Raw genomic sequence first — 12,389 nt, 5'->3', positions numbered from 1 at the left:
CAGTTTTGTGGTCTGAAAAATCTCCAATGCAGCTAAGTGCTTTATTTAATTACTGTGACTTGTGTAAATGCACAATCTTGATAAAACTTTTCTGGTTTCCTTTCAGGAAAAAAAAAACTTTAAAAATTAGTAATATTTCAGATTTAACTTATTGGAAGAATTTGCTTGTGTACACAATCTAACGATTTTAATTTGTCACCACTGAAAATCACAATCATAATCATTCCTGTTACAAATACCATAAAAAGGAGAATTGCTAAACCAAGGATCATTTAATTCTCAGAAATGAGTGTTTGTTTCTTGTACACATTGTCCAACAAAGTGATAATGGAAACTAGGCTTAATCTTTCTGAAATATTAATGAATGAAATATTAATGAAATATAAATAGCATGTTGTTATGCATATAATGCAGAATAAGCAACTGTAAAATTACCTTTTTGTCGTGTTTGTTTTGCGGTTTTTTCCTTCAATTCTCTAATGATTCTCTGTTAACCAAATTTTTGCCTCATCAGTTTACATAGAGAGAAAGTAGATACTCTTTCTTTAATTATTCCTGTGTTACAGATATCCTTTGTGTAGGTCTGTGTGGAGAGTGTGTATTTAGCTGTGGCACTCTGAGACTCGGAATGGTTGGTGTATGGAACAGTGTGTTTACTGTTCTCTGCATTGGAATTTTAATGATGCCCTGTAGTTTATCTGATGAACTTCAAACATGCTGTAGGTGGGAACCAGGAGATGGTGTGCTAAAACTTTGTTTATATATTGTAATTTACAGCCTGGATCACCTAAGGCTGTGAGGATATTCATGTATGAATTATGGCTTCCCTCTCACCAGTACAAATACAAAAATAAGATAGGAGACATCAAGTCAGTTCAAAATAGAAGGAAACAAATCTGAATCTTCTAACAGAGAAACTTCAATTGTACTTGGCTCTGTTGCCTTTCAGGTTATTCCGTGTTCTGCAGGGTTCAGTCATCTTTATCTGTATTGTCTGCTGAGAGGAGGTGCCAGGATGATTCACTGCCAGCCTCCAGTGCCTATCTAGCAGATGTGTTTCTAGTGAAAGGGATTCTGTCCGGTCTCCCTGGCATTGCTGTAGAAACTCTAGTAAGATCTAGTTTTAGGGATATTACCAGAAACTTGTTTTCCAAATGCATGAAATCGAGCATTAGAGCAGGCCAGTTGTTTTGATGACTTAGAAGAGAGGAGGTTTGTAGCAGGCAGAAAGAGGATTGAAGTTTTATAGAGTGAAGAGTTGATGCTGTAGTTGTAGTTGTTTTGAAGCGTGGAAGGCCTGCAGGAAAGTTGCTGATGGATTTTGATGGGTTGGAGATGGGAAGGGCATGCCTTGAACGGGAGCTCTGGCCAATCAAACCTGCTCTTATGGCTGGCTCCAAGTGAGGTGGAGCAGAGGCACAAGGCCAAGATCTGTCTGGCTTTTCTGGGTCATTTCTCAGACTGGAAAAAGAGAATTCTCCGAAGCAGGCAGGGCCCCTTTGTTTCCCTCTCTTCTGTATGGAGTCTGGGCCCTTAAAATAGTTTGATACTTTGGTTGTGCAAAAACAGAGAGGGCACCTTTTTTTTGTGGTGTTCAGTTTCATGCTCTGTTCTTGCAAGTCCATCTTACGTGTTTGTGTTTTCCCTACACAGTTTTTTGTGTTCTCTTTAGTAATAGTTTCTTTGACTAGAAGGTCCAAGAGGCTTCTCTGGCTGTTCCTGCCTCAGAGCCTTTAAGTCATACTTTTTGGTCTCAAAAAAAAACAGTTTCCTTTGTCTGAATCCAGTGCTGGTTCACAAGCTGGGATTTCCAGCAGGTGGTGTGCGACTGCCCAAATCCCATGTTCTGACTCCTAAGGATCTGAGGCTCGCTATTCCCAAGTTTCTAAGAGGAGAGGAAAAAACAGATAATTCCATAAATTACTGTAACCAAACCTAGTTATGTAGCTGTACATTTTAGCAGGTGCTGCTGGGCTGGGCGGGAGTGAAGAGCTTATGAATGTATCCAGTGGCAGTAGGGATCTCTGGGATCATGGAGACCTGTCAGTGTCACACAAGTCTGAACATAATCTGTGTTCAGGGCTGAACATAATCTGCTGAAACAGAGTTCTGCACATTTAAATAAAAGTCCACACAGCTCTGCTGTCTAGATGATCAGCTCCTTGTCAGGTTATTTCTATGGTTTTGATTCTTATTTCTGTTGTGCAATTAAACTGTCTGTACATTTAAGGGAATAACATTTTAAAATATTTGAAATGTAGTGACATTACAAGGGTGAATGGCTTCAAACTGAGAGAGGGCAGGTTTAGATTAGGTAGTAGGAAAAAATTCTTCACTGTGAGAGTGGTGAGACACTGGAGCAGGTTGCCAAGAGAAACTGTGGATGCCTCATTCCTGGAAGTCTTCAGTGCCAGATTGGATGGGGCCTTGAGTAGCCTGGTCTAGTGGGTGGCATCCCTGCACATGGCAGGGGGCTTGGAACTCAATGACCCCTGAGGTCCCTTCCTACCCAGACCATTCTGTGATTCTGTGAAATTGTTCAAGTGATATGGATGCTTGCCAGCTCTGAAATTTTTATTTCTGGAAAATCCAGGTGCATAAACCCAAAGCTTATTTAGATACTCTTTCTTGCTTTTTATCTCTGTGCTTTTCTGTAAGCAAAATAATGGAGATTTTGGGAGATGTTTTTGGGTTTATTAAAGATTGGTATTATTTACAAGCATCTCGTCTTATTTTATTGAAAGACTGTGACAGCACTATTGTACTGTACCATGAATGCAAAGTCTTCAGGAAAAACTAGACTATAGAGGATGTATTTGTTTTTTATACTGATGTTTTACACAAAATGGCATATGCCATAAACATTACTGGTTTGAGAGCCAACTGTTTTCAGTGAGAAAAATGAAGTTTATCTGGTTCTGTAGTTTGAAATGTGGAGGAGTTGAATGTCATTTTATACAATATAATAATTTAAGGAATGAACTGCAATCAGTTGTTCAGATTATATGCTATAATTCCATAGACACTGGCTAACTTCCAATTGGGAAAAAAATTGTCCTGAATTAATTTTCCAATATAATACTAATTCAGGCATTTCTGGTAGATAAATCACTTTGTTACTGGAATGTATAGGTACAAGATTGATACTAATAATCTATTTTAACCTACAGTGTGTCTGTATTTCCATTAATGGATTTATTACTTCTTGACAGTTGAAGGATCTATTTTATTGAAAAGAGTTATTTGTGTTAAGTATGAGGTAGGGTATAGTAACTGCAGGTACGTATTTGATCTGTGGTTTTTGAGTAGCAGTGGTAGTAGGCAGTGTTTCATGTAGTTTGAATGGGTCTTTCCAAAGCAGTATCAGTGCTCTTATATCTGTCAGGTGTTCAAACCCATGCTGAACTGTCAGATAGAACTGGCATAAAGGAAACTTTGGGTGGAGCCTTGAAACTTCCAATAAGTTTATCAGTTACTTGTCCAAAATAATCTGATTTCTGCAGTTGCCAGGAGGGCTCCAGGTGCCTTGTCAATGTTTTTCATCCAGCTTAGACCAGACAGTAATTCTGGTTGTTTACCATAATTGACTGAAGATGCAAAATGTTTATAGTGTAGCAAATCAGTAACAGCATTGATATATCACTCAAGTCTATCTGATTTTTTAAAAATTATTTTATTTTTAAGGAATAAGTTTTTTTAAAAACTTATTTGAATAACTGACAGGAAGAAACACTTCTTCAAGCTACTGTCTGGGTCTCTAGTCTACTGTCTGGTCTCTACTTATTGTGCTTGCCTGTGTTCTGTGTGATTGAAAGATTAGGAGTGTGGTTGGTTATCTTTTGTGCAGTAAAAAATGCTGTTGCTGTTGTATGAATATATCAAGTGGTTTAGGGTTTTTTAGCAATACTTTTCTTTTTTTTACTTTTTTCTTGCATTTTGCTAGGCAGTTTTTATCTTCTCAAAATGAGCAGCTGCGCTTTAAAGAATCTTCAGAACAGGATGCAAGTTGTATTCTTACTATATTCTACTGTATAGCCTTTTAAAAAGAACAGCTATGGAATGCTGATAATGACTGGTTAAAAGCTCTAAACAGCTTGAAATGCTGTTTTTACTTGGGTTTATTAATTTTATGGTGTGGAATCCTTAAAACTTTTTACTGCAAACACTGCAAACACATTGAATTCACTTAATTAATGGAAAGTAAAAAGTACAATTATTTTTCTTAAAAAATGCTTTGCTTATTGTTTCTTGGGGTTTTTTTAATAGATCACACAAGCAATGCTAAACATGTTAAATACACATTCACTATATTATTTATAAAACTTTTTCCACAGATTACACCACCTCCATCACTGTCGGACCCACTTAAGGAACTATTTAAACAACAGGAGGTTGTAAGGATGAAACTGCGTTTACAGCACAGTATTGAAAGGGTGAGACTGATTTATTTTTTATGTCCTGGATTTAAGCTTTAGGGTTTTTTGCTTTTTCAATGAACAGACTACATTTTTCGTAATTTAGCAATGTTTAGAAGCAATCTTCTTTGTATCCAAATTTATTAATTGGATAAACCTCTATGCGGGGGTGAAAAATGGTTTGAACAGCTGTTAGCAGAGCCCTCAAGTTGGTAAAACAGCTTTTTCCTGTTAATTGCTCTGAGTTGTGTCCCAGATTTATTCTAGAGGCAGAAGCTTCACACTGTAGTTTTGAAAGCTAATGATGGTTGTAGACTTCAGAACCAAATTGACTGAGTTAAAAGAATTGAAGATAGAGTAAATTCTGTATTGAGATGAGACACATGTGGCTCTAAGACTAAAAAATGTTTGGCAATATTCTGCTCAGAAACTACCTGACATTATATTAGAGCTACATCTGTAGGCAGCACTGATTTTGAGCACAGAAATAGAGAAAAATATTCCTGGTTTAGGAGTATTCTTTAGTTTTAGGTTGCCCTTTTCTTTCCCTTGGTAACCTAGCTTCAGATGCCAATGTCATGAGCCAGATAGCTTGTGGGCACAGGCAGGGCCCCTTTCTGACGTGGATGTATGGTAAAGATTTCCACATAGTTATACAAGAAGCTGCCACATCAAAGCCAGTGTGATACTTTTTCAATTGCCAATTTCAATGCGACTTAACAAACCCAGCTGAGAGAGGAGTTTTACTTGAATTTAGTATTTCAGTGAAGGGTATAAAATAAGAAGCACAGAAATTGTAAACATGGTTCAAGGTCTGAGTGAAAAGAAATCAGTTGCAACTAAAAATATTGTGGCCAGCAAGGGTGAGGGAGGGGGATTCTGTCCCTCTACTCTGCTCTGATGAGACATCCCCCCCTTAAAATGCTGCATCCAGCCCTGGGGTCCCTACCAGAAGGAGGACATGGACCTGTTGGAATGAGTCCAGAGCAAGACCAGGAAACTGATGGGAGGGCTGGAGCACCTCTCCTTTGGAGAACAGACTGAGAAAGTTGGGGCTGTTCAGCCTGGAGAAGAGAAGGCTCCTGGGAGACTTCTCTGGGGCTTTTCAGTACTGAAAGGGGCTTATATGAGAGAGGAAAAGTGACTTTCAACACAGGCAAGTAGTGATAAGACAAGGGGAGGTACAGTTGTAAACCAAAAGAAGAGAAATTTAGATTAGATATTAAGAAGAAATTCTTGTGAAGTGGTGAGGCACTGGAACAGGTTGCCCAGAGAAGCTGTGGATGCCCCATCCCTGGCAGTGTTCAATGCCAGGCTGTGTGGAGCCCTGACCAAACTGGCCTGGTGGAGGGTGTTCTTGCCCACAGCTGGGGGGTTGTAGATAGATAATCTCTAAGGTCCATTCCAGCACAGACTCAATGATTCTAAACAAAGGAAAGGTGGTCCTTTTCCTGTTTTCTGAAAAATGGGTAATATATTATAGTATTATAATGCACCTTCTTTTATTTTGATAAAAATTAGAGCCATTTTATTGTAGAGCAGTAAACACATACAAACATTCTTCTGTGTCTTTAAAAATTTGTGCATATTCCTAGTTATTTTGTTCATATAGGCTGTTCTTCAAATGAAATACACTTTATACAACTGTAAGTCAAGTTTTGTCAAGTGAGTTGTATTTTTCTTGTCTCGGTTTAGAAAAGAATATTTATGCAGATGTGAATTTAGGAAGTTACTGCATGTTGTTTTTATAAAAAATTTTCCTGCAAATAATGTATTTCTGCTTCAGTTTACTTGGCCACTGTGCCTGGAGTAAAAGGCTTCATACAGTTAACATTCACAAATCTGTATCCCAAGCCTATGCTCCTCCTACCTTTTATCTTTCACCACCTTCATTAACTAGGACTTGCCTCAGTAAGTGGAAACATTCAGCCATCAGTGGAGACTGGGGCAGAGGAGAAGGTGTTTTTAGTTCTGACATCCATGGGGACACTTTGCATCATCAAATTGACATTTCGTATTTGATTAGAAGAACAGCCCTTCCTACCTTCAGCAGCCCATTTCTCACAGTGTTCAAAAGTGCAAGCCCTGAAAGGAAATGTTTAAATTAGTGGACATTTTTGTGAATGTTTAACTTACTAAACGTATATCTATATGTTGATATCTTAATTAGGAAAAGCTTATTGTCTCTAATGAGCAAGAAGTTTTACGTGTTCACTACCGAGCAGCCAGGACCTTGGCTAATCAAACTCTGCCCTTCAGTGCCTGCACTGTGCTGCTGGATGCTGAGGTGTACAATGTGCCTCTGGATGCTCAGGTAAAGATTTGTCCCTTCACAGCTTCAGACGAAAAGGTCTCGCTAGCCTGGCTCAAGAATTCAGAGAGAATTCTGTTCCCACAGCAAAACTGTCATTGATTTGCCTGGAATTAAGATTACACCCGCTATAGGTTGTTACTCAAGTGGGTAATAGGAGGATATGGGTGTATGTATGTGGTTTTTCTGTTTTGTACCATGTCTGGTTTTCTTTCACCTCCAGGAATTATGAGATGGATAAAATAAGAAAATTCCTCTGCTGATTTTTTATAAAAAACAGATTTCAGTCTTAAACGTAACATGTTTTTGAAGCTTCTGTATATAGCTTAAACAAGAGCAAAGAAATTATCAGCATAGAAGATGACATCTATCAGTAATCCAGATAATTGGAATGCAGTTTTGTGTGAAGTGATATAATTGATTTATGAAATCTGGAGATGTTTTGTGGATGTGTCCACATTCTGCTTTCCTCCTCTGTACAAAGCAGTCACTAGAACTGAACCATAAAAAACAGATGACCAACAGTGAAATGTTGAATGCTACCAGATGAAATAAGCTTTTTCAAAATTGCTTCAGGCTCCATGTGACTTACTTGTGCCCTGTTATTTATACATTCAATGTGAGTATTTAATCCTGATTAAAACATATAAAATAACAGATGTGCTTCACAATCTGTGTATGTTGTATGGACTGCCACTCAAAAGTTGGCTGCAGCTGTATCTCTAAGAGAAAACAATCTCGTGGTGTTGGTATTTGGTGGACAGTTTTTCCAATTAACAAACACAGAACCAGCATTTGACACCTGTTAACAGTGGCTGTGGGAAGCACATAATGCAAGGAGGAAATGTTGATGTTTTGGGTGTAATAAAAGTGTTGATGCATTGGATGTTGGGCATTTTAAAATGAAACACATTTCCAACATGTGGGAGATTTTACATTAGTTCAGCAGCCCTTTATTGAATTATTACAGCTTCCAGTGCATCTTTAGTCAGTTACTGCATTTTTTCCCAGTCTAAAGAACTAGAGCTATGCCCTACAAGGTGATTCAGCAGGAGATAGCAGTTTATGGAGACTGTATTGTTGTCTCGTTGTAAGCTTTATGCAGATAAATTTTTAAAGCATCATTTCCTTAGTACTTCTAACTGATAGGGCAAAAATTTTACTCTTCCAAAATTTGGAATATCCTTTTCTTTTATTTCTGCTCCAATTCATAGGCCCTTGAGCTTTTTAGAGATGAGGAGTACAGGAGCTGTGCACATAACTGCATTTTTGTAGTTAACATTTTACAATTTGTTTTTAAATAAGCTGATTCTGTATTTGAATGTTAATGAAACAAAAGGAATCTTTGTTGGGGGAGAAGTTGAGGTGTTGTGTGTGCCCCCCAAGTACGGCCATTTTTTTTACCATCTATATAACAAGAGCAGTAATAAAATGCCTCTCCTTCCCCCTCACTAGTTCAACAGCTTTGTGTTTCAGTCTGTGGTCATTTTTCTTAGAAATTACATTACATATAATGTTCAGCAAATTACTAAATAAATTTTTTTATGTAATTGAAACCAATGTTTTATACTACCAACTTGATGGTTTGATTAAAATTTGTTTAATGGGAAGAATGTAGATGCATAAGAAAACATTGTCTTGTAATGCATCCTGCCATTTTCCTGTTACCTCATTAGCAAATACTAATTTTGTTCTCTAGAAAGGTCAATCTTTGCACATTTGGTTGGGCTTCTTTTTGTTCCTTTTCCTACAGTGTACAAATTCCTGCAGTGTCTTCTCTTCTTTGAAAGAGGAACAGCTGCTTCTTGTATTTAGTGGTTATCATTTAAATGTTAGCTTGGCATAGTCTGGCTTTAGGACTACACATAGAGTATATCTAGTTTTTCACAGTGGGCAGATGTGACATTCCAAATCCTTTTGAAAAAGCTGGAATTAAAAAAAAACCAAACTATTTCATTAAGTAGGACGTAACACTGCTGTAAGGTCTGCTCAATTTTTTAATCTCCTTTTGGGGATGGTGATGGCGGAAATATTTTTTTAATTGCTTTCAATACTTGTGTAGTTAGTTAAATGAGGCTGCCTAATTTTTCCTTTATGATTGTTTTTGCTTTTCCCTGAGGGATATTGATTTGATTTGTCACTGAATTTTAAAGAGAAAAAAGAGAGATAGTAATTTTGTGGAAGGATCTGCCTTTTATTAGTTTAGACTTTAAGGTGTAAATCCTTAACCCTCCCATTCTAAATTTCAAACCAGAGCACAGTAAATAGCTCAAGGAAATCTGAAAATACCCATTTTTAGTGAGCAGCTGGCTCACAGTGGAAGTGTTGGTCAACATTTATACTTTCATATACCTTTGTACTTTGAATCTGATTTTCCATGGGAAGCAGTGTTTGTGGGATTGTTTACTGTTTTATGTCCCACACAGTAGGTTTTGTGTTTTAAAGTATGTTTAAGATTGAATCATCACATTTGAATAAATTTTTGGTTTTTGCAGACTGATGACAGCAAAACATCGGTGAGGGATCGATTTAATGCAAGACAGTTCATGTCATGGCTGCAGGACGTTGATGATAAATTTGACAAATTAAAGGTACGCTTCTTGGTTTTTCCACTTTAAAAATAAAATTATTGTCAACATGAAGATGAGATGAATAAAGAGTAGATTTGTGTGCAGTATCATGGGCTTCTGTGGAGGCAACACAAAGGAAGGTCTAACAATATAGAAAAAACCTAACTTTTGTTGCCATGTAGTGTAATGGAATATTCTGCAAATTTCTAAATGTATACTGGGGGAATTATTTACTATCACCAGAGAGGCTCTTAGAGATATTTCCTGTGTTCAAACTTGCTGCAATAATATTTTTTCAAATATTTCAGTAACTTCTTTCTCGATTTTAAACCAGACGTGCCTTTTGATGAGGCAGCAGCACGAAGCAGCAGCGCTGAACGCGGTGCAGAGACTGGAGTGGCAGCTTAAACTGCAAGAGCTTGATCCTGCTACGTACAAATCTATCACCATTTATGAAATCCAGGAGTTTTATGTTCCTCTTGTTGATGTTAATGATGACTTTGAATTGACGCCCATATGACAGCCAGCACCGTCTGGCTCGCCCCTCCCCGTGGACAGCTGGAGACTGAGGTGCAGTGATGCACGAAGGTATTTTTTCTTTTGAGACAGAGCACTTAATTCTGCGGAATACTGCCTTTCTCCATAATTCAGGTGTTTCTACAGAGAAGTGTGGCACAGACACCTGTTCAAACACAGAAGATGGATGCTGATTTTAAATTCAGATTGCCAGTAACTGCTGTTATCTGTGTTTTAAAATTGCCTGTAGCTTTAGGGCTTATTGCTGAAAAAGATGACAAAACTTGGTGAGTTTACAGCGCTGGAAGCTGTTAATAACTAAAACATCCACCAAAAAGCAAACTATACTTAAAATCTGCTATAAAGCTTTGTATTATGAAACTTCAGTAACAGTTGAACTCCCACAGAAAAATGATGAGAAAGCCTGTGGAAGAAAGTGTAAGACTTGGAGGAAAAGAATCAATCTTACTATGTTTTGTATATTACTGTACAGATTTCTTTTTGGAAAAAGATGTAATATTGTCTTCATTTTTAAATAATTTATTTTATACATATTGTGCAAATGTAAATAGTCTTGTAATTAATGTTCAAACCTGTATAAAATAGATATTTTAACTGTAAAACTGTTTTTGTCTAATGTTTTATTGGACCAAAGTTGTCGTTTTTATTAAGTGTAGTGTGTTCCTGGTTGGCAGTTCCTTTTTGTATGGCATGCGTTCGATTTAGCTGCTTGTTTCATCACCATAACTGTAAGAGGATTGAACTGTATTGCATGCTCCACAGGACTCTCAACTCCTTCCCTTCAATAACTGATACCTAAACTGTTGTAATATTTACAAAATCATACTTCATATTAGTCTGCTGTTGTAATGCCATGCCTATGACTTCCTATACTGAAAATATTTTTGTGTAAAACAAAAAACCCTTTTGCTCTTATATGGTGGTCTCGTAATAGAGCCTATTTTTTCCAACAAAATGCCTTTGAATTAAAATTCTTAAATTGTATATTGTCTATTTTAATATTAATCTATGGAAGGGATATGTAAATAGTTGTAAATATAATACTTAATAAATTTTATTGGCCATGTTATTAGTTGGAATTTCTTAGTATTGGAACACTTGATACATCAAACCTTAGCATTCCTGGAATATATATGTAGAGACTCAATGGAAAAGTTAAAAAAAATTCTCCATGTTGTGAAATTTAATACTTTTTTATTCTTAGTACTGTTAATGAGCAGACGGTTAATTATTTATTAGTAGGAGGTTACACATATTCATGAAAAAGATTTGTTACCCTTCAGGCTGTAAATTATTCAAGAATGCTTGAGATCTGATGTCTGTGAAATTATTTCTGAAGGAAATGAGGCTCGGGCAGGACAGCTGGTTATTTAGACTAAGGGATTTAAAATCCTTGGTTTTGAACTAATTTTTAATGACTAGGTGAGCTACCACAGAGAACTTATTCCTTGTGCTTTTGTGTGAATGCCCAGAGGCATTTCCTGGGGCAGAGGGCAAACAGGCAGTGAACAAGAGACTGTGGACAGCAGACTCCTTCCCTCTGCACATCACTGATAGGGCCAGTTTAGAATAAATAGTAACTCAAGCACAGTAAAGACAATTAATATGTAGTTCCTGCCCTGTAACTTTTTTTTTTTTGCTTTTAATTTGTTAAGTACCTGTGGAAGGAGAAGTTGTTACTGCTTTTATGACAGAAATATCTTCCTGACCTCATTCAAAATTGAAACTATTGAGGAAAAAGCAAATTTCTTCTCAAAGTTAAATACTCTTCTGAACACAGCTGTAAAATCTTAAAATGCTGCAGAAATCTGTTCTATCTGCTTGAAAAGGTGAGGAAAAACGGATAATGCTGCAAGGTGTTAACTAGTAAGTGGGTACAAGTTACTTCTATCAGATACTTGCTAGAGTGGTTAAAAGTAACAGACGTGACTGGAAGTGGCAGAAATACGAGATAGCAGTAATTAAGAGGCTAGCAAAAAGAGCAGAAAAGAAACTGGTTTGTGGAAGTCTTGGCTATCTTAGAAAAGAAGTGTGTGACAAAAATACTTGGTGTGCAGGAGACGAGAAAAATATTTTGGCAGTATTTTGTGAGGAGATCTGAAGACAGATGTTTCTTAGCGTTAGCCTGGGTCTTCTTTACAAGGGGAAACGATTTCCCAGTCTGTGCAACAGAGTTTTTACAATTGCAACTTCTTAGTAAGTTTTATCGCTTCAAATATTTCAGTCCCATAGATAATGAATGATCTCTTGGCTTCGCTGATTTGAATCCAAGGTTTGTTCCGTTTTTTTTTTTCCCTTTTCTTTTCTTTCCCCGAGTTTACTCTGTGGGATGATACCTCCTGTGTAGTTTAAGGACACCGGCCTGTGGATTTACCTCAACAGAGTGCCGGGAGCTGGGAAGAAGGGATGAGACGAAATACGGCAGTAACGCGTTGGTGCAATGGCCCTGTTTCCCTCGCCAGGGTCTAGCTGCCTCCTGGGAAGCCCGAGAGCTACTCCCAGTTTCTGGCTACCCAGCCAGGATCCTCTTGTGTTTTTCTTCTAGGGACCAAACTT

General features: G+C 37.4%; 1 protein-coding gene across 3 annotated transcripts in view; it reads left to right on the top strand.

The window, feature by feature from the left end:
• The window catches only part of ANKRD12 (ankyrin repeat domain 12), a 59,320-nt gene extending 48,418 nt beyond the window's left edge, over window positions 1-10,902 (top strand). For all 3 annotated transcript variants that reach the window (XM_038130197.1, XM_038130198.1, XM_038130199.1), the window contains 4 exons: window positions 4,335-4,433; window positions 6,586-6,729; window positions 9,222-9,317; window positions 9,631-10,902. In XM_038130197.1, the coding sequence (XP_037986125.1) occupies window positions 4,335-4,433; window positions 6,586-6,729; window positions 9,222-9,317; window positions 9,631-9,816 (525 nt within the window). In that variant the 3' untranslated portion in view covers window positions 9,817-10,902. The remainder of the gene's footprint in view (window positions 1-4,334; window positions 4,434-6,585; window positions 6,730-9,221; window positions 9,318-9,630) is intronic.
• Window positions 10,903-12,389: the final 1,487 nt, after the last annotated feature.

The sequence above is a fragment of the Motacilla alba genome, chromosome 2 (assembly GCF_015832195.1).
Source record: "Motacilla alba alba isolate MOTALB_02 chromosome 2, Motacilla_alba_V1.0_pri, whole genome shotgun sequence".
Lineage (NCBI taxonomy): Eukaryota > Metazoa > Chordata > Aves > Passeriformes > Motacillidae > Motacilla > Motacilla alba.
The sequence above is the reverse complement of the archived record's forward strand: the minus strand, read 5'-3'. Positions and strand labels throughout refer to the sequence as shown.